Source organism: Eptatretus burgeri, chromosome 16, assembly GCF_056783735.1.
Source record: "Eptatretus burgeri isolate ZD-2024b chromosome 16, Ebu_testis_v1, whole genome shotgun sequence".
NCBI classification, from domain to species: domain Eukaryota; kingdom Metazoa; phylum Chordata; class Myxini; order Myxiniformes; family Myxinidae; genus Eptatretus; species Eptatretus burgeri.
In genome coordinates, this window is record NC_140976.1 from 42,660,868 (window position 1) to 42,683,585 (window position 22,718).

General features: G+C 45.9%; 1 protein-coding gene across 2 annotated transcripts in view; it reads left to right on the top strand.

Moving 5' to 3' along the window:
• Positions 1 to 22,718, top strand: part of LOC147010959 (polycystin family receptor for egg jelly-like) — a 217,149-nt gene that overhangs the window by 141,799 nt on the left and 52,632 nt on the right. For both annotated transcript variants that reach the window (XM_085860350.1, XM_085860351.1), the window contains 2 exons: positions 19,422 to 19,582; positions 19,810 to 19,956. In XM_085860350.1, coding sequence (XP_085716476.1) covers positions 19,422 to 19,582; positions 19,810 to 19,956 — 308 coding nt within the window. The remainder of the gene's footprint in view (positions 1 to 19,421; positions 19,583 to 19,809; positions 19,957 to 22,718) is intronic.

The following is a 22,718-nucleotide window of genomic DNA, read 5'->3' on the forward strand; positions in this document are numbered from 1 at the left end:
GAGTTCTGTAGAGTGATGAATTAAGATTTGAGCTTTGCAGTGATGCCCCAGAACGTTGCCTTTGCAGATCTGGTGAAAGATTCATCCCCGAGTGCATTTCAACTGTGAAGCATGGAGGAGGTGGAATCATGGTCTGGGGTGTGTTATCATATGCTGGTGTTGGTGAGATAAAGTGTGAACAGTCAATTACTGCCACAGAATACCAGAAAATATTAGAGAAAGGATCACTTCCCAGTCTCCAAAAGTTATTTCCTGGAGAGAAAAGCAAATAAGTCATTTTTCAACAAGATAATATCCCTGCCCATATTGCAAAAGCCAACAAAAAGTGGTTGGAGAAAAAGTCCCTGAAACATGTTCTGGCCTGGTCAGTCCCAATTTGAACCCTATAAAGAATATTTTGGCCTATATTCAGCACAAACTCATTGGAAGGAAATTCGCAAATCTGATCAACTTTGGAAACTGTCGACCATGAATGGGACAATATTGACATTTCTCGGTGCAAGAAGCTTTCTGAAAGTTTGACCAAAAGACTGGGTTATTTAAAGAAAGCCAAGGGACAAGCTACTCCATCCTGATTTGTAGTTATTTCTGCATGTTCTGGTGTATTTGTGTTATATTAATGTATGGTAAAGAAGCCTGGTGTTGGCTTAGTGGTGAGGGTGGCTGGCTTGGGATCTTAAGAGACTTGAGTTCAAGCCCTGTTGGCCACTGAATTAATACCAGGTAGGGTTGACTCAGCCTGTCATCCTTCTGAGGTCAGCAAAATGAGTACCAGTATACTGGTATAGGGGCACAGCATCAGTGGCACAGTCACACCCCAACAAAATGATAGCTACCCAGCAGCCAAGCTGCCATATGCAAGAAGAAGAATGTATGGTAAAATAGTTATGACAAAAATGTGAAAAAAATTGACTTTGCTCATTTTTTTTTTGCCACAGAGTGGACATAGCTAGACAGAGAATATACATAGCGAGAACATACAATGTAGTTCACCATGATTATGATTTTCACTACTTTATAAGGGGGGCCACTTTCGCCGATAAGACATCAGTATGGGCTTAATTATTAGAAACCAACAATGAAATACGAAGCCATTTACTTAAGGCCCGTGTTTAAGCAAAATAATACAGATAATATCATAACAAGTAAACAAAGAGGCATATAATACAATGTCATAGCTCCCGTTGTTTTAGTAATTTTGCTGAATGGAGTTGAAGGACTAGTCCATATTTATGTACAATGAAAATGACCGCCAGTCTACCAGTCGGCTATCTTTGATCAGATCACAAAATAAAGTGAGGGGCACGTGTATACCATCATGTACTGTCAAGTCAAGCAAGTATGGGAGCATGTGCCAGAACAGCGCGTCGCTGCGTCCACTTTCCGCCGGTACTCCAGGGCCCTCCGTCTGGCCATCCCCCAGGCAGATGCCAGGCCCATCCCCATCTCCTTGAGATGATGGTCAACCTGTTGCAACCATGAGGCACGTGGTCGGCCCACTGGCCTCCTCCACTCATGAGACTCCCTCGCTGAGAGAATCTGGTGAGCAGGATCAGCGTCAGGAAAACGAGCCACATGTCCAGACAGCCGCAACTGACGCTCACGGACTATGCAGGTAACAAATCTCATCCGAGTCTCTCTCAGCAACCGCTCGTTGGACACAAAATCCGACCAGCGATAGCCAAGGATTCTCCGAAGAGACCTGGTACCAAAGGAATTAAGTCTCCGTCTCAGATCCTTGGTCAGAGTCCAAGTCTCACACCCATAGAGCAAGACTGGAAGTACCAAGGACCTGAAGACTCGGACTTTCGTCCTCCCGCACAGGTACCGGCAGTGCCACACCCCATGATCCAGTGAATCCATGACTCCCCAGGCCTGACCCAGACGTCTATTGACCTCTGACTCGCAGCCAGCAGAGACAGGAATATCACTGCCAAGGTAAGTGAATCTCTCCACGACCTCAACATCCTCACCACAAACAGACACAGACAGGACAGCAGCATCCAAGATGTCACCGAAAGCCTGGATCTTAGTTTTGACCCAAGAAACCCATAATCCCAACGGCTCCGACTCCTCATTCAGCACCTCGAGGGCCCCCAAGAGGATGTCTAAAGTCTCCGCAAAGATGACTGCATCATCTGCAAAATCAAGGTCCGAGATCTTGACATTCCCAAATGATGCACCACAACTTGATCTCTCCGACATCCTCCCTAAAATCCAGTCCATACAAGTGCTGAAAAGTGCGGGGGCAAGTACACACCCCTGACGAACTCCATTAACAACTGGAAATAAGTCAGAGATGGTACCACCACACTTCACAGCACTCTCGGTACCAGAGTAGAGTTCAGACATCAGATCGATCAGTTTTGGTGGCACCCCACGAAGACCAAGAATCCTCCAGAGGACATCCCGATTCACTGAATCGAACGCTTTACAGAGATCAACATAGGCTGCAAGCAGCCCCTGCCGAAACTCTCGTCTGCGTTCGGTGAGGACACGAAGTGCAAGGATACGGTCAATCGTTGACCTCTTTGGTGTAAAGCCTGACTGCTCTGGACGCTGGTGCTCAAGCAGATGGTGGCGAACCCTATCAAGAATTATCCGAGCAAAGACCTTGCCCGGCACTGAGAGCAGCGTCACCCCTCGGTAGTTGTTGCAGTCTTGGTGATCACCCTTCCCTTTCCAGAGAGGGACAACAAGGCCCCTCTTCCAGTCAGTTGGGATGATGCCTGTGTTCCAGGCAGAGCACAAAACTACATGCAACGACACGAGTGCAGCATTTCCACCAGCCTTGAGAAGTTTGGCATGGATGCCACAGATCCCTGGAGCTTTGCCCCGTTTCAACTGGTTCACCGCAGCCCGTGTTTCCACAAGCGAAGGTGGACCACAGTTTATTCGAGGGTCAGCAACAGGAATTGTAACACCCTTGACGTCCAACTCGACAGCTGGGGGATCAGCCTGGTACAACCGCTCAAAGTAACCGGTCCAGCGGGCCTTCACTTCAGACTCCTCTGTCAAGAGCCTACCACTCTCTGCTCGAACTGCAGTGCTCCGAGGGATGGGCTTGGATGAACGTAATGCGCGAATTCCCCTGTCCACAGGTGATGCTTTACCCCCTCACAGATTCCTCGCACATAGGCCTCCTTGTCCACCCTCAGTGCACATACAGTTTTACGCCTCAGCTCCCTGAACAGCTAACCCTAACTGCTCTGCCATTCAGCCTGGCCCTGCGACTCTGGTCAATGGTATCCAGTGTCCCTTGAGAGACAAAATTCTTCTTTGCCCTGCGGTGAGCTCCAAGGCATCCACCGGCAACATCAAGGACGGTGGTCTTGAAGGCGCTCCACAACTCTTCAGGACCCCCCAAAGCACCCAGACCCCCCAAGTGTCCACTCAGCCTGTTCGCAAACTCCTCAGCTACTCTCTCATCCCTGAGCTTGGCAACATCCAGCCTAGGCTGGGATGGTACCATTCTCCAGGATTTAAGGTGCAGCTTTAGAGTTGCTACAACAAGCCTGTGGTCAGTATTGAGGAACTGAGCACTCCGGTAGACCCTACAGTTCTGGATCATCCTCCAACGACCGTCAATGAGGACATGGTCAATCTCTTTTGCCACACCGCCAGCGTTGGAATACCAAGTCCAGCGATGAGCTTGTGGGCGCTGAAACCATGAACCAGCCACCCTAAGTCCATGACTTCTTGCAAAGTCAAGGAACTTAGTGCCATTCTGGTTCATAGTTCCTGACCCATGGGGACCAACACACACCTCATAACCATCCCTATCAGTTCCAGTCGATGCATTGAAATCCCCCAAGACTAGAAGTGTATCTCGTCTGGGGCACTGATCAACCACAGACTCGAGTGCGGCGTAGAATGCATCCTTCACGGTGAGATCACTCACCTCAGTCGGAGCATAAACAGAGACCAGGGAAATGACACCTAAGGAGTGACGAATCCTTAATCTCATAATACGCTCGTTGACCGGTGTTACCTCAATTATCATTGGGGTCAGCTTATTGGACACAGCTACAGCAACTCCTTGGGTATGGTAACCATCAGAGCGACCAGACCAATAGTAGGTGTAACCACCCACCATTATCTCACCACAATCCGGTCTCCGAACCTCAGAGAGCTGCAATCCCGATGTCCAAACGCTTGAGCTCAGATGATAACAGAGACAGGTGATCATCCTCTCTTCGGGATAGGACATTCCAGGCACCCACCCGAAGGGACTGCCTCAGGTTAACCCAAGGAGACTGCCGTCTGGTGGACGACACCTCAGCACCACTCCGACACACTCTCCCGCAATCTGACCCAGGGATGTTACCCCATGGTTTCCCTCCTATCATCAAAGATTGGGGGTCCCGAAGGCTTTGCCCCAATCCCGTCATCCGGTGAGCTGCCCTGCGAAGGGAAGCTGCACAGGAGGTACCCCCACGGAGTGGGTTTTCAGATTTTTTTGCGGAATGAAGGGTTTTATGGTGGCCGGAGTGCAAATCCTGCCACCAACCTCTTAATAAGAAGTGACCCAACTGCAGGAGGACGTCCGCAGACACAGTTGGGCACTAGATCTGGTTGGCCGTTGGCTCACAAGGAGCTTCTCCACCCTTTGACAGGTTTTGTTTTTAATTCTGCTGGGTGTCCATATCCAAACACCCTCCTCACCAAAAACCTGGTGGGGGAGACGGTTTAGTCGCCGACAACCCGACCATGGAATAGGTTAGTGCAGGTTTCCATGGTACCTGTAGCAGGTCACAGATCGAACCTGACCTGACTGAGAACCTGACCTGACATGTACTTTGTTTGTGCCAAGTTTGAACAAAATCAGACTGCATTTCTGAGAAATGGTCGGGGACACATTTCAGTAACAAAATGGACAACAGTCGGCCATCTTGGATCTAATCTCGCAAAAAAAAGTCGTGTATTTGTCAGCCACAATTCATTATCTGGCTGCTACGTTTGAACAACATCGGTAAATGCATGTCTGAGAAATGGTTGGGGACGTGTTCAACATCGGGTATTTTACAACTAAAATGGCCGCCAGTCTACCAGATGGCCATCTTTGATCAAATCGCAAAATAGAGTTAGGTGCAAGTGTATGCCATTGTGTACCGAACTTGTGCCAATTTTGAACAAAATTGGACCATGGATGTCGGAGAAATGGTTGAGGATGTGTTCAACATTAAGTGTTTTTACAACTAAAATGGCCGACAGTGGGCCATCTTGGATTTGATGTCGAAAAAAAAAAAGATGTGCTTATGTATTTCCATCATATGTTGTCTTTTTGCCAAGTACGAATAAATCAGTCCATACATGTCCGAGATATGGTTGCGAATGCACGCACACATAAATCGAGACCAAATCCATAAGCCTCCGTTTCGGACCAAGTCCAACGGGGGCTAATAGTAATAAGGATAATTATACATAAACTTAGATTTCAAAACTTTCTTTAAAAGCCACATGAGCAGAAGTGTGCCTGATGCTCGATGACACTCTTCATTCAGTATTATTTGTAATCCATTGTAGCAATCCTTGTGAGGCACAAGGCAGTCAAATGTTAATTTGTCAATCTGTTCCTCTGTTTTCTTTTCACAATGTTCATTGTTGAAAAGGTTGCTTCACATGTGTATGCACTGACAAAAACTGCTCTCTGCTCCCGTAACGGTGGCCCACAGATGCCGCACTTTCACCTCTTGCTAACATGTCTAACGACTGGATGTATTTAATTTTCCACAATATTATAATCTTTCTCCGCCTTTTGGTACAATTAATTTTGTCTATCGTTTTACATTTGGGTGCCATTACTAATTGTTTTGTGTCGAGCAGATCTAGTAATACAGGATCTCCTTATGTCATTTCCTCTGTTTTACGATGCATTCATTATTAACCTTGGCTTCGTTCCCGTATGTTCGATTACTACAATTAACAGTGTACGAAAAAAACAAGAAAAGGCTTGTTATGGTAGGTAATCATACACGTGGACACAAACAATGACTCATCTCAGCTCAAAAAAACATGAATGGCCGAAATGAAATGCCGCGATAACGAAATCGGTATACAATAGGTTACCTGCGATTGGTAGAAACCCGTGGTATGAGAAACCGTGATATTTGAGTGTTTATTGTACACTGTCCTGCCACCTACTGGTGTAATTATGTTACTTTTATGCTTTGCGTTGGAACACTCATTTGAAGCCATTGGGTCAACTTGATAGGATTTATGGTGGATTATGATGGAGCGTTTTCACATTTGTGTATTAATTATCGGCTGCGAGTCAGGGGCCGCACTTTAAGCCACCAGGGGCCACCGGTGGCTCACGGGCCGTGCAATAAAGAACGTAGCCAGATAGAAGATATGTACACAACTAGATATCGAACATAGCTCACCACAGATGAACTGAGATGTATCAGTAGTTTATGATAATGCATCAAACATGGTTAAGGGTTATCCGGGGCGTGGTTAAGTAGAGTCATGTGACCCGCCCATATTCCGGTGCTGTGTTAAATGCTGTACCTGTGTCCGAATTAAACCTGTTGTTCCCACTTCAGAGCCTTCGTCCCTATCCATTGAGTACACTACACGAACACGAACGAAACCCAAAGGTTTCACAACGCCAAAAGCAGAAGTAGAAACCTCACACATCACGTGATATTTTCAAATGAAGAAAATACAGAACTGTGAATAAACTCGTAAATTGTCATGTTCTGTGAAGCTACCGCCACGCGCATGCGCAGTGTGCGCCTCCCTGACCATAAACGTGGAGCTTCAACTTATGTGGTGTCTGGCCTTTCACCCCGTAATCCTTCGGATACATCACAATTGGGACGAGTTTAGTGCTTTGCCAAGTTGGCATTGCTCACGATGGCGTGTGTAGGGATTCTGGTGGAGTACCAGCCAGATGAGTACTGGGACAATACTTCATCGCTAACAAGATGGCGGCGGGAGAAGATGCTGATCTGCGCATGCGCGTGGCGGCGGGAGAAGATGCTGATCTGCGCATGCGCGTGGCGGCAGCTTCACAGATGACAATAAATCATGTCAAATAAAAATAAAATGTTTAGCTTTGTCAAAGGGATCGAAGCGCTGATCCGATTTCAGAAATGATAAAATAATAAATAAGAAGTTGAGAAAAAAAAAAAACTAACTCAGGAAGCACGTGAGAAAACGAGAAGTCGAAAGCACACGGAGCTTTCAACATGACATGAATACACCACAGATGACGCACGAAAATAGCGCTGCGTATCGGAAAGTTTCACTCAGACTAATAACATGTAAAATATGTACACAATGATAAATATAACTCGGGTCCCGCGGACAAGCGCATGTAAATTCGGGGAAGTAAAATTTTTTTTTAATTAATTACTTATTTTTATTAAAACCTGAACGAAACCAAAATTATTCAACATAAATATTTGTCACGACCTTTTAGGAGCATTCCTGGAAGTTCATGTAAATAATCTTTATAACAAAGTTAGAGCACAAAAAAAAAGAAAAAATCACGCCCCATCTTTTTTAATGGATCGATGGCGGGAAAATCGACGCTTCTGCATAATTTTCTGGCTATGACACGTCAGCGGGTATAAAGAGAAGAGAGAAGAGGTGTAACAGTCGATTAAACGCCAGGAATGATACACAAAAACACACCCAAAACCACAAAACATACGCACACGCATACGACACGAACCTCATCAGAAGAGAGCAATGATGGAACTACTTTCTTATACATACGCCAAACCAACGCGTCATCAGCCCCTCATTAACATACGAAGTGTGTTCAAAAAGTAACCACCCTTAATTTTTCGTGCGTAAACAAATGAAGCTAGGGCGTCGTCGTTTGGTGCACGTGTGTAGGCGATCCTAATCCGTATGCGTTAATATTTTCCCGCCTGCAGAAGCTGTCAGTCGCCGACAGACCGCCGATGAGTGAGGAAGTGTAAGTGAGCGCCGTCGGATTTTCGTTTTTGACAAAATGACGGATCACTGTGGTCTCATCGCCAGTGATCACTGTGTTGAAGAAGTTGGGATCGCTGTTCACAGTCTCCAGCATGTCCTGTGCGATCTCCAAACGGAGTTGCTTCTCCTCGATCGTTAGCAGCTTTGGCACGAACTTCGCTGAGATTCTCCTTAAGCCCAAATCCTCAGTCACAATAGAATGAACGGATCCAATGCTGACGCCCGCCTTGTCTGCAAGTTCTCTGATCGTGATTCGACGATCCTGCATCAGCAGGGTCCTCACTTGGTCAATGACGATCTCATTTCGGGATGTTGAGGGCCGACCAGAACGTGCTTCACTTTCCACTGATGTGCGACCATCTTTGAAGCGGTTGTACCACTCTTTTATCTGTGTGGTGCCCATTGCTTCGTTCCCGACGGCCTGTTGAATCTTGCGGATCGTTTCCACTTGGGAATCGCCAAGCTTTGCACAAAATTTGATGCGGTAACGTTGTTCAAGTTTTTCCGTCATTTTGTCAAAAACGAAAATCCGACGGCGCTCACTTACACTTCCTCACTCATCGGCGGTCTGTCGGCGACTGACAGCTTCTGCAGGCGGGAAAATATTCACGCATACGGATTAGGATCGCCTCCATACGTGCACCAAACGACCCCTCCCTAGCTTCATTTGTTTACGCACGAAAAATTAAGGTTGGAGACTTTTTGAACACACCTCGTATGTATGAGCTGTACGTCCACAACGCCTCCGCCAAAACGTAAGCCTGAAAGGCTTCAAAAACCCATAACCTAATTAGTCATATGCAGAAGAAATCCCTGGACAAAACGTTGAATAAATGGATATTTCTGAAGTATCAAACTGGAAATGATGGCCGTTATTCTGGCCCAGAGCCTCTTTCTTGCTTTAATTAAAAATCAAGTCTCAACCGGCTAGTCTTTTCTTCCAGGAAAGACGTCACGTGGGTGTGGTTAAAAAAAAAAAAACACGAGGGAACGCGGTTAATAGCGGAGAGCTGAGGTTACAGGAATTAGTTGCCATGGAAACATTTGTGGCTTCGGGGACAAAATGGAAGAAACTTGGACGAATATTCATGGACGTGTGCACGGAGGACGCGAGGGGGTGTCAGCGTGCAGGGCGAGTGACGTGTACGATCCCGAGGCCGACGTGAGCGAGTCTTTGCGTTCCCGTGGAGAGTCCAAGATAGCCCCAAAATGACGTCAAAGATGCGTCATTGGTCCGCGTGACCTCATCCCACACTCCACAGCTACGTTGATCGTTCCGTATGAACAGCGCCACACGATTGCAAACAGCACCGAGCGCTGCGAGTGTGAAATGCGAATTTGAATGTGCTACCTTCGAACCAGATGCCTTCTTTGTTAGGATCTGGAGCCACCGTGATGGTTTAGTGCGATCAGCGCTATGTTTAAACCGCGCCGAGCGCTGTATAACTGCACAGGGCCCCGTCAGATTTAAATGCTCGATTTGAACCAGATGCCTTCTTTGTTAGGATCTGGAGCCACCGTGATGGTTTAGTGAGATCAGCGCTATGTTTAAACCGCGCCGAGCGCTGTATAACTGCACAGGGCCCCGTCAGATTTAAATGCTCGATTTGAACCAGGTGCCTTCTTTGTTAGGATCTGGAGCCACCGTGATGGTTTAGTGCGAACAGCGCTATGTTTAAACCACGCCGAGCGCTGTATAACTGCACAGGGCCCCGTCAGATTTAAATGCTCGATTTGAACCAGGTGCCTTCTTTGTTAGGATCTGGAGCGGCCGTGATGGTTTAGTGCGATCAGCGCTATGTTTAAACCGCGCCGAGCGCTGTATAACTGCACAGGGCCCCGTCAGATTTAAATGCTCGATTTGAACCAGGTGCCTTCTTTGTTAGGATCTGGAGCCACCGTGATGGTTTAGTGCGATCAGCGCTATGTTTAAACCGCGCCGAGCGCTGTATAACTGCACAGGGCCCCGTCAGATTTAAATGCTCGATTTGAACCAGTTCCTTCTTTGTTAGGATCTGGAGCCACCGTGATGGTTTAGTGCGATCAGCGCTATGTTTAAACCGCGCCGAGCACTTTATAACCGCACAGGGCCCCGTCAGATTTAAATGCTCGATTTGAACCAGGTGCCTTCTTTGACAGGTTCTAGAGTGGCCGTGGAAGCACTGAGGTACCCCAGAATGGCTGAACTAGTCGACTGATAACCCCTCTCACCGATGGTACTGGTCTCGACTAGCTCCGACGCTGGGGTGATGCACAACGAGCCAGCAAACTCTGCAGAAGCATCGATTTCTCAAGATTGTACAAACTCGATGTGGTTAAATCTCTTCAATTTTATTGTAAAAGAAAGAAGAAGCCGATCCTTCGGAAAGATGGTCGGGCTAATGCTAAAGGGTCATTCGCAATCACTGCCGTGACGTGCCTCGACCGTGACGACCAGAGCGAGTTTTATACTCGACAGATTTCTCAGAGCTTTCGGTTCCAATATCAATTGGAGTTTAATTCACGGGTTCTTGAGGAACGTCTTCTGAAGGTGGTAATGCAGAAGGTGAGCAAGGTGCGGCAGTATCAGGTTTGAGGTGCTGTCTGTTCCTTGTAAGAACTTTGTCACCAACGCATATACCGTACGAGCAAGGCGGTTTAGGTGGAGGGGTAGAATTGATAGTACCCAACTGTTCCCAGGTCGATTGATTACCAATTCTGACTCTAACTTCGTCACCGACCTGAAGTTCAGGGAGAAGTTCAGGAGAATGTCTCCAATTGTCGTAGTAAGCGTTTTTTTTTCTTCGGCATTGTCATCGTTGCTCTTGACGATATCAGGGTCGATCTTGTCTGTGTTTGGTAGTAGTTTCTGGGACAAGGTTGGCATAGTTGCCTTCGACCTCCGTCCGACCCAGCATCAACTGGGCAGGGCTATAACCAGTGGGCTCAATAGGAGTATTACGGTGAGATATCAGCCCTAGATATGGATCAGGTTGCAGCAGGATCATCTTCACAATGTGTACAGCCTTTTCAACACATCCATTTCCCTGTGGATAGCTTGCGCTTGCATGTTCAAATCTATATTTTCCAGAAAATTCCACAAACTGCTTGGATGTGAATTGACTTCCATTATCGGGGATGAGAGTATCAGGAATGCCCCAACGAGCAAAGGTTGACTTCATTTTATGAATGAGCATTTCGCTTGTGAGAGAGGGTAAGTGCATGAGCTTATTGAATTTCGAGTATTAATCCCCCCATGACCAGGTAGCGATTCTTATCAAACTCGAAGATATCAGCTGCTATCCATTCCCATGGACGAGACGGAAGGGGAGTCGGGATTTATGGCTCTCGCTTTGGAGCAGGCCGGTACTTGATACAATGATGACATTTCCTGACATAGTCCTTGACGTCCCCACTCATACCGGGCCACCAAATACAATAATTGGCTCGGCGTCGACACTTTGTTACTCCTTGATGTCCATCATCATGAATTATTTGAAACATCTCCCCCCTCGTGTCAGTTGGTATGACGATTCTCGTCACAATAACAGTCCTTCATCGACAGACAAATGCCCACGATTTTCAAAGTACCGATCGAGTATATATCGAGGCCCATCATGGATAGTGTCGTCAATCACATGTTGCAAAACAGGATCCAGCCTGGACGCATCTCTGAGAACATCTAACTTTCCCTTGGATACTGGAAAACCTGCCTCAACTCGATGAACATATGCGTCCACCTCTTCGAGAGAGGTGGCCAGAACGGCTGCTAAGTTCAATTCTGGAGCTTAAATTTGGTAATTCTGTATATAGAGAGCTTCAAGCACCTCATCACGATTTTCATCATGTTCTTTGAGAGTCCTTCCAAAGACCAGAGTATCATCAGCGTAGAATACAACTCTGCTGTGACCCTCCAACAAGTGCGTCATCTTTTGTTGAAAGATTTCCGGCACCAATGTGATGCCAAAAGGTAACCTATCAAAGGCATACCTCCCAAAAGGAGTGATGAACGTCGTGTAGTTGCACAAATTAGGATGGCATGGAACCGACCAAAACCCACATTCACTTGGATCTTTGGGGGAAAACGTAAAGGGACAATATTGTTGTGACTCGTAACCAGGCTGTGGAATATATCAACACGGTTTGGAGTCAATCCCTACACATCTACACAGATGGCTCTGAAGACCCTGCACTCGGGAGAACATCGGCTGCTTTTTGCATCCTAGACGTCAAAGTGATAAAGTCTGCTAGGTTTTCTCTGATCACCTTTTCAATATTCTCAGCTGAACTCTTTGCTATCATTTTGGCCCTCGAATGGATAATTGACTTCAACCCCCTCAGGCAAGTTATATTTTCTGATTCACTTTCTGGTCTGAAAGTGTTGAAGTCCCTGCAGTCTGTTGGTAGGTACTACCTTGTTCTCGAAGTGCTTCACCTTATTAACATGGCCAATTGGAGAGGCACGGTTGTTGACCTGTGCTGGATCCATGCCCACGTAGGCATTGGAGGCAATGAAGCCTGCGATCAGGCAGGCAAATGGGCACTATGGTCAGATTTTGAATCCCCAATCCCTCTGGGCCTGTCAGAACTGCCTAATCGAATTTGGACCAACATCAACAAAAAATGGCAATTTCTGTGGGAGATATCCACCAAAGGGAGCTGGTGCTATAAGGTGTACCCTTTGGTTGGATCTTCTGTCTCGTTTCCTTCACTCTCCTGAAGAGACCAGGCAATCCTTTATAGGCTCAGACTCTGACATTACGCTCTTAATTCCAATTTACATGGGATAGGATGTCACTCGATGGAAGTCTGTGATTGGTGCAGGGTCCCCAAGGATCTGGAGCACAACTTCACTCAATGTCCTCGGTACGGAGAACCCAGATCATGCTTTTTCCACACTGCCCGAGAAATGGGCATCATCTTGTCAGGCATGCCAGATAACCTTTGCCATCTGAGCCAAAATCTCCCTCGACTCTGCAAATCGGTTTCAAAATTTATAAAAGAAACTGGGCAAACAACATAAATTCCCCAGTTTTGTTTAGCTTCAGTCAAGGTGTTTAGGTATGTGGCGAATAAAGAGCCTCAGGGCTCTGAAAATGCCATTAATAATCAAAAGAAGAAGACGTCTGAAATGTCAAATGTGTCCGAATTGGACAAATGAACGCTTTTTTAGAAGTCGGAACTGCTGCTAAGTTCGATTCTGGAGCTTAAATTTTGGAATCCTGCTGAATTTAAGAGATTCTCGAGGTTATCGCATGTGCGGTAATGAAATAAATCCGCAAACGTTTGTCTCCAGGCGTTTATAGGCATTGCGATGTACCCAGCGACTCGTAGCTATGATGAACGGGCATTCGATAATATGAGTGAGGAAAGTGAAAAACAAAACTTTATCGTTAACAAATCGTTGCGGCCTTTTTCAAGTCAAGGCATGGTCGAGCAGGCCCAAAAACATGGCGGCTTCAGACTCCAGCGAGGTTACCCAAGATACGCCTTAAGACCCCAAAGAGTGAGGTCGTTGAGGAGCATCTCATGAAGAGTATAATTAAATAAGGCCGTTAATTATCTTCAAAAGGGGGTGGTTTAATGAACCCAAACACTCAATTTTCACTCGTGCATTTCCTTGGAGTTTTCTTGGAATGCATGCAAAGTTTCAGGCTGATATGTTTCATGGTTTTGGAGTTATGGAGTGCGCACATCACAAACAAGACTATTGCTTTTGGGTCATTTATTGACACAATTAGGCTACTGTGGTGTGGTATGGGGTGGGGAAGAGGATGAGACCTGGGAGGAAAGGTATGTGGACTGGGGGGGGGGGCGGGGGAAAGAGGACTGGGGGGGGGGGTTGAGTGCCTAATTTGAGATGTACAGAGAAAGTGAGTATAAGAAACATCTGGTTGCATCATTGTTTGGAGCATGGTTGGATAGGGATATGCAATCTATAAATTATTACGAATGAAGTTGTTTGCAGGTCACGCGGTCTTTTATCGATTCATTCCGAACTTTCAACGACAATGTGATTACAGCACCACAACTAAATGTACACACATGGGAATACAAGTTATATGGCACAGAAACAAGCTGTTAGAAGGTGAAGGTGGAAACATGTTGCTATGTTGCGGATGTTTTGTAATATCTGAGTTGGCTGGACAGAACATGAAAACTACAACATCGCCATTGTGAGTGCTGCCAGCTCATCGGTGCAGTTTGAAGACTGGACTACCTAACCTCGTTCCTTATTGTTATTTGGAGTGTCCAAAGCTCTGTTGTTTGTGCTCGGGAGCACTGAGACTTCTTTTTCCCTGCCTAAGGTGTTCTTGGTTGAGGTCAGCGATTTGGCGACTTTTGAAGGGGGGGCTCCACGGAAGGTGTTCGACCAGACAGAACCTGGCAACGCCAACATGACTGAGTGTGAGTCCTACTTGAAAAGATACACGGCTGACTACATCAAGGACCTGTGCATTTGATGCTTTTACATCTAATATTGAACGCATTAATGCCTTGTGTTGGTTCTGTAGTGAGGCCAAGCTGTCAGGTCGTTTGGCCCGATCGGCCTTACGTATTCAGGACTTCCACATCACTTTCAGGTAGAAGCCTGAAAAGACTCATCAGGTTCCTGATGCTTTATCGCGTTTAAGTAAAGTCATGGTCTTCACTCGCTCAGTCGCCAAGGCAGTGACATCATCAACCTCTCTGCAGCCTGTGGCAATGGTTGTGATGTCTTCATTGCCGACATCACAGTTTATCCCAGTGGCTGTTTGGCAACGTCTGAAGCACAGTCAGTACCCAAGAATGAATTGTCATTATCAATAGGGATTGTACACCAGCCTGACACAGTCACCACCACAGCTTGCTGCAGTGACTAACAATCTGTGTGCTGCAGATCCCTGTTGCATTCTGGACTCTCCTTTCTCGCAAAAACTGGACTGGATTCAATGTAATGTGTGTGACGAATGGAATAACTTTTTCTGTGTAGATGCACCTCATTGCAAATTACCATGCATTCACGTCAGGTCAGGAATGGGAGAATGCGCCAGAGCAGCACGTCGCTGCGTCCAATCTCCGCCTCGACTCCAGGGACCTCCAACTGGCCTTCCCCAGGCAGATGCCTGGCCCATCCCCATCTCCTTGAGATGCTGATCAACATGCTACAACCAAGAGGGACGTTGTCAGCCCATTGGCCTCCTCCACTCAAGAGGCTCCATCACTGAATCAGGTGAGCAGGATCGATCAGCGTCAAGAAAATGAGCCACATTTCCACACAGCCGCAGCTGACAATCACGGACTATGCAGGTAACAAATCACATTTGAGTCTCTCTCAGCAACCTCCATTGGACACGAAGTTCGACTAGCAACAGCCAAGGATTCTACGAAGAAACCTGATACCAAAGGAATTAAGTCTCCTTCTCAGATCCTTGGTCAGAGTCCAAGTCTCACATCCATAGAGCAAGATTGGGAGCACCAAGGACAGGAAGACTCGGATTTTCGTCCTCCTGCACCGGTACCGACAGCGCCACACCCCACAATTCAGTGAATCCATCACTCCCCAGGCTCGACCCAGATGTCTATTGACCTCTGCTTTACAGTCAGCAGAAATATGAATATCACTGCCAAGGTAAGTACATCTCTACGTGACCTCAACATCTTCACCACAAACAGACACAGACAGGACAGCAGCATCCAAGATGTCGTTGAAAACCTGGATCTTTGTTTTGATCCAAGAAACCCATAATCCCAGCGGCTCTGACTCCTCATTTAGCACCTCGAGGCCCCCAAAAGGATATCCAGAGTCTCTGCAAAGATGACTGCATCATCTGCGAAATCAAGGTCAGAGATCTTGACATTCCCAAACGATGCACCGCAGCTTGATCTCTCTGACGTCCTCCCTAGAATTCAATCCATACAAGCGCTGAAAAGTGTGAGGCCAGTACAAACCCCTGATGAACTCCAGTAACAATTGGAAATGTGTCGGAGATGATATCACCACGTCTCACAGCACTCTCCGTACCAGAGTATAGTTCAGACAACAGATTGATCAGGCTTCATGGCACCCCCACGGACCAAGAATCCTTCAGAGGGCATCCTGATTCACTGAATCAAATGTTATGCAGAGATCAACATAGGCTGCAAGCAGCCCCTGCCGAAACTCTAGTCTGCTTTCGGGGAGGACCTGAAGAGCAAGAATACGGTCAATCGTTGACCTCTTTGGTGTAAAGCCTGACTGCTCTGGACGCTGGTGCTCAAGCAGATGGTGGTGAACCCTATGAAGAATTATCCGAGCAAAGACCTTGCCCGGCACTGAGAGCAGCATCACCCCTCGGTAGTTGTTGCAGTCTTGGCGATTACCCTTGCCTTTCCAGAGAGGGACAACAAGGCCCCTCTTCCAGTCAGTTGGGATGATGCCTGTGTTCCAGGCAGAGCACAAAACTGCATGCAACAACACGAGTGCAGCATTTCCACCAGCCTTGAGAAGTTCAGCATGGATGCCACAGATCCCTGGAGCTTTACCCCATTTCAACCGGTTCACCGCAGCCTGTGTTTGCACAAACGAAGGTGGACCACAATTGATTGGAGGGTCAGCAACAGTGATTGTAACACTCCTGACGTCCAACTCGACAGCTGGTGGATGAGCCTGGTACAACCGCTCAACGTAACCGGCCCAGCGGGCCTTCACTTCTGGCTCCTCTGTCAAGAGCCTACCACCCTCTGCTATACGTGCAGTCCACCAAGGGATGGGCTTGGATGAACGCAATGCGCGAATTCCCCTGTAAACAGGACAAGAATCACTTGACCACAGGTGATGCTCTTCCCCCTCACAGATTCCTTGCACATCGGCCTCCTTGTCCACCCTTATTGCACGTGCAGTTTTACGCCTCAGCTCCCTGAAGAGCTCTGCTCTGCCATTCAGCCTGGCCCTACGACTCTGATCAATGGTATCCAGTGTCCGTTGATAGTCAAAATTCTTCTTCGTCCGATGGTGAGTTCCAAGACATCCCCCGCAACATCAAGGATGGTGGTCTTGAAGGCACTCCACAACTCTTCAGGATCTGCCAAAGCACCCAGACCCCCCAAATCTCCACTCAGCCTGTTCGCAAACTCCTCAGCTATCCTCTGATCCTTGAGCTTGCCAACATCCAGTCGAGGCTGGGATGGTACCATTCTCCTGGATTTAAGGTGAAACTTAAGAGTTGCTACAAGCTGGTGGTCACTATTGAGGAACTGAGCTCTCCGGTAGACCCTGCAGTTCTGGATCATCCTCCAGTGACCATCAACGAGGATATGGTCAATCTCCTTTGCCACACTGCCAGCGTTGGAATACCAAGTCCAGCGATGAGCTTGTGGGTGCTGAAAGCATGAACCGGCCACCCTAAGTCCATGACTTCTTGCAAAGTCAAGGAACTTGGGGCTATTCAGGTTCACAGTTCCAGACCCATGGGGACCAGCACACTTCTCATAACCATCCCTATCAGTTCCAGTCGATGCATTGAAATCCCCCAAGACTAGAAGTGTATCTCACCTGGGGTACTGATCAACCACAGACTCGAGCCTGGCGTAGAATGTGTCCTTCACGGTGAGATTACTCGCCTCAGTCAGAGCATAAACGGACACGAAGGAAATGACACCCAAGGAGTGATGAATCCTTATTCTCATACTACGCTCGTTGAACAGTGTTACCTCAATTATCATTGGATTAAGCTTATTGGACACAGCTACAGCAACTCCTTGGGCATGGTAACCATCAGAGCGACCAGACCAATAGGAGGTGTAACCACCCACCATGATCTCGCCGCAATCCGGAGTCTGAACCTAAAAGAGTGCTGCAATTCTGATGTAGAAACGCTTGAGCTCAGATGATAACAGAGACAGGTGATCATCCTCTCTTTGGGATAGGACATTTCAGGCACGCACCCGAAGGGTTCGTCTCATGTTAACCCATGGAAACCACCATCTGGTGGACGACACCTCAGTACCACTTCGACACACTCTCCCGCAATCTGACCCGGGAATGTTACCCCGTGGTTTCCCTCCTATCATCAAAGATTAGGGGTCCCGAAGGCTTTTCCCCAATCCCGTCATCCGGTGAACTGCCCTGTGAAGGGAAGCTGCACAGGAGGTATTCCGACAGAATGGTTTTCATTTTTTTATGCTTCGAGAATGTTTTGCGGAATAAAGGGTTTTACGGTGGCCGGAGTGCAAATCCTGCCACCAACCTCCGAATAAGAAGCAACCCAACTGCAGGAGGACGTCCACAGACACAGTTGAGCACTAGATATGGATGGCCATTGGCTCACAAGGAGCTCCTCCGCCCTCCTCCACCCATTTGAAAGCCACATCATAAAAGTGACGTCTTCACAAACAATGCCAGTCCTATGTCAAAACGTCTTTTTGCCAGCATTGTTCCAACGTTAGCTGCATGTCAAAGCAACATCTTTTTGCCAATCTTCTTTTAATGTCAGTCAGCCATCGATTACTAAAAGAAGAACCATGTTTCTGTTTTGATGGTGTTTGTTTTGTGCAGATAACTGTAATTGAGCTGAAGATCTTCTTCTTCTTTTTCTTCTTTCGGCTGCTCCCGTTCGGGGTCGCCACAGTGGATCATCCGTATGATCCGCATGGTGATTTGGCTTAGCATGCCCTTCCTGACGCAACCCTGGTCGCCTCTAACGACACACAGGGATATGGCACACCTATTCTACCCGGGGCATACACCAGGCCCAGTACACTGGTACTCACTTCGCCGACCTCGGAAGGATGACAGGCTGAGTCAACCTCCTGGTGTGTATTAATTCTAGCGGCCAACGGGGCTTGAACTCAGGACCTTTTGGATCCCAAGCCGCTACCCTAACCACTACGCCAACACCAGGCTTTAATTTAGCCGAAGATAATTGGTGCATATTCGATTTGAAGATAATGTGGTGGAAAAGAACTCAATTTCCACACAATCGATCGATAAGCAGACCAAAGGAGAATCTTTAATTTCGTATCAATGAAGGAAGAACATTCAATGATTCACTGAAACATGCAAATGAACTTCACTGAAACAGAAGCCCAAAGTAATCCCTCTTATACACAATTTGACATCCAAAAACCTGAGATGGTAAGACATTTGGCAATTCAACTGTGGGATGAGCTGATAAGCACTTGGCAAAAAAAAACTCAAAACTGCAATCCAAGGCCACTTTGGATGGGAGGGAGAGAATGATACACTCACAGCAAAAGTTTTCAGTGTTAACAACCAGGTCACCCTGTTTCTATGCAGCGAGTAAGACCTTTCTTCAGAGTAAGATATTCCTTTTATCAATATGTAGGTCAAAACACTGTCGGGAAAAGGGAAACATTGCTGACAGCCAATTAGACTATAGTACAAGAATTAAATTTATAAAGTACCAGCAACAATTACAAATGAGAATACATAAATATAATTATTTTTCTCCCACAATAGCATCAGTATATGAATGACTTTTATAATTTACATGTGGCCTATTCCATAGGGTTTTGACAGAGGAAGTGTACGGGCTTTCATCCTGCCTGTCCCTCGTTACCCTGGAAAACCTCAGTCCATCCAGCTCTGGCATGATAGTTCGGGCTGTGACACCAAGCGCAACTGGCTTCTCAATGAGGTGCAGATGCATGACCTGCAGACCAAAGAAACGTGGGTGTTTCATCGTTATCGGTCAGGGACGTGCAGTCAATTTTTTTAAATGCACATTACACTTTGATGACACTCCAAATGTTAATATTATTTCCATCCCAAAACGAGTCGAGCATGCCACACAATGTATTATCGTTTCATTAGTGAATAATAATATTAATAATAATAATAATAAAAGAGTAAGTTAAAAAGAGCATTACTTGATTGCTATGTTTCTTCCTGTTTAGCTTTTGCTTCATCTTCAACACATGGTTGGGATTTGAACACAACAGAGTCACAGTGAAAAGGAAAATCGCTGATTATACTGACTTGGTGTCTTTTAAAAGGTTACTTTCAGATATAACAAAGTCAAACTTTTCTGAAGGTCACATGTGGTAAGCTTCACAAAGTTTCTCCGGAATAAAAAAAATCACCTGATTGTGTTGATTTGATTTACACTTCTGAATCTGAATGGTTGAGTTGTCTTGTCTGCTATTGCAAAATAATCTTTGTGTTCACGTTTTATTGTGTCTGCAGTTTTATTTTGTGACGTAAACGTCAGCTAAATCGCATGCCTTTTCTAATAGACCTCATCTTGGTTCTCAATCCATAATCCATAATGACTAAAAAATAAATTCCTGGGAAGGAACATCAACCAGCTAGAATGCACACTAATGTGAGATATTGTTTTGTGTGTGTCATGGTTTTTGGGAAGATATTGAAGATGGTATGGTCTGGCAGGATTGTTTCGAGTTAACCTATTTTTTCTTTGCAGGGTCTCATCTCGGTTTGATTCTTGGCCCAACGATAAACTCTCGGATCAGAGCTTGGCAGGCAGGACGTCAAATCAAAAAGTGTACCTTGTTTCAGGTGGTTATGATAGGTGGGCTTGCAGAGCTGCTTATAATAGCATTTCAATTTAAAGAAAACAAACAGACAGATTACATAGGAAACTATTTTAAAACAAAACTAGAATGGCATTCGGTAGAACGTACACCTCCGCCAGGCTGATCAGTTTATGTTTTGTATCCCACTGATAGGCCAGATCTGGATTCGGACCTGAAATAAAATTTAATGAGCTTGTTCTTGTCACCAAATCAACTCATCCACCAATTTTGTCCGAATCCGTCTATAATTTTTTGAAATATTCTGCTATATATCGTTTTTGCCTAATTACTCAATGGTGAAATTACTTAAAAAAATTATCGGATCCGTATCCGGGTCTTCACCAAAACTCGAATCAATTTTTCCTTGTTGCATATCCAACCTGCCCACTAAGTTTCGTCTGAATCCGTCCACAACTTTTTGAGATATCGTGCTATATATCAAATTAGCCCTGTCTCTCAATGGTGAAGAATCACTCCAAAAATTCTAGGATCCGGACTCGGATCTTCAACAAAATCTAATCATTTCGTCCTTGTCATATACCGAAGCTCTCCACAAAATTTCGTCCAAATCCATCCACGACATTTTGAGATATTTTGTTCACAAACAAACAAACAAGCAGTCATAGACTGGTACTTACGAAATCGTCAACTTGACCTCTGACCTTGTCTAATAAAAGCTGTCTCTAGAGAAGGTAGCGACGCAAACCAGAAGTTTCAACGATGATTCTGTACCAAACCATCAAAAATCGTAACACCGACTGAAGCAAAAATCTCCATTTCTCCATGCAATTATTTAATATTATTTTATCAAAGTCACAAAACCGTAATATTCGGACATCCACCAACAATCTTTACATAATCCGACGGCTTAGTGAGTCAGGCATGCGACGATAACCTTTATTGGGATAAAAAAATGACTTTTAAACACCATCTTTATCGAAAACACCGTCAGCGCGCACACGGAAAACCTTTACGTGATCAACGACGCCTCTGCTCGAGCGCACTGCAGCACGTGATGAGCTGTGACGCGGCGAGTGAAATATTTTTTATACAATCTTAAAACATCTCCAAAACATCCGATTTTTACCAGAATTTTGACAACCGAGTTTTAAGCGTCCTAAGCGATCGCAAAACCCAAAGAAAAAAAAAAATTAAAATCGAAGTTAAAACGAAGTCGTAACGTCGAGCGAAGCAAAAATACTCCATTTCTTCACATGAATTTACGGAATTATGTTTGACCTCACTGTGACCTTGACCTTTGACCGATTTTGACCAAAATCAAATCAGCACTAGCCATCACCCTCCTGAATCACGTGGTGTAATTTGACATTGATAGCTTCTTCCGTTCTCGAGTTATCGTGCCTACAAACAAACACACAAACACACAAACACACACACACAAACAAACACACAAACAAACAGATGACGGAAGTCATCAATATACTTACAAAATCTTTAGATGACGGAATCTATAGATTTCGTAAGTAATAAACACACAAACAGCGGACGGAAGTCATCAATATAATTACGAAATCTTTAGATTTCGTAAGTAACAAGCAGTCATAGACTGGTACTTACGAAATCGTCAACTTGACCTCTGACCTTGTCTAATAAAAGCTGTCTCTCGAGAAGGTAGCGAAGCAAAGCAGAAGTTTCTATGATGATTCTGTACCAAACCATCAAAAATCGAATGTGTGACCTCACTGTGACCTTGACCTTTGACCGATTTTGACTAAAATCTAATCAGCGCTAGCCATCACCCTCCTGAATCACGTGGTGTAATTTGACATTGGTAGCTTCTTCGGTTCTCAAGTTATCGTGCCTACAAACAAACACACACACACACAAACAAACAAACACACAAACAGAGGACGGAAGTCATCAATATACTTACGAAATCTAGATTTCGTAAGTAACAAACAAACAGGGGTGAAAACATCACCTCCTTCCACCTTCGGTGGCGGAGGTAACAAGTGGAACGTCGGGGAGGTTTGCAAACACATTACGTTGGGGAGGAGTCACGATTATCATGTCCTTATCATCTAAACAAACTGCGACCATGCTCCATCCTTTTCACACAGAAACCGCACATGACAAACTCAGGATTTGGAGTTGAGGCAGGTCTCAGCAAAGTTCATCCTGCGGGTTCTCACTCCATAACAGAAGGAACATTGCCTCACATTGTTTCAGGAACTCATTGATTGTGCAGAGCATGATGAAAACTTCTTGCGAAGCATCATTACAGGTGATGAGACTTGGGTTTATCGCTA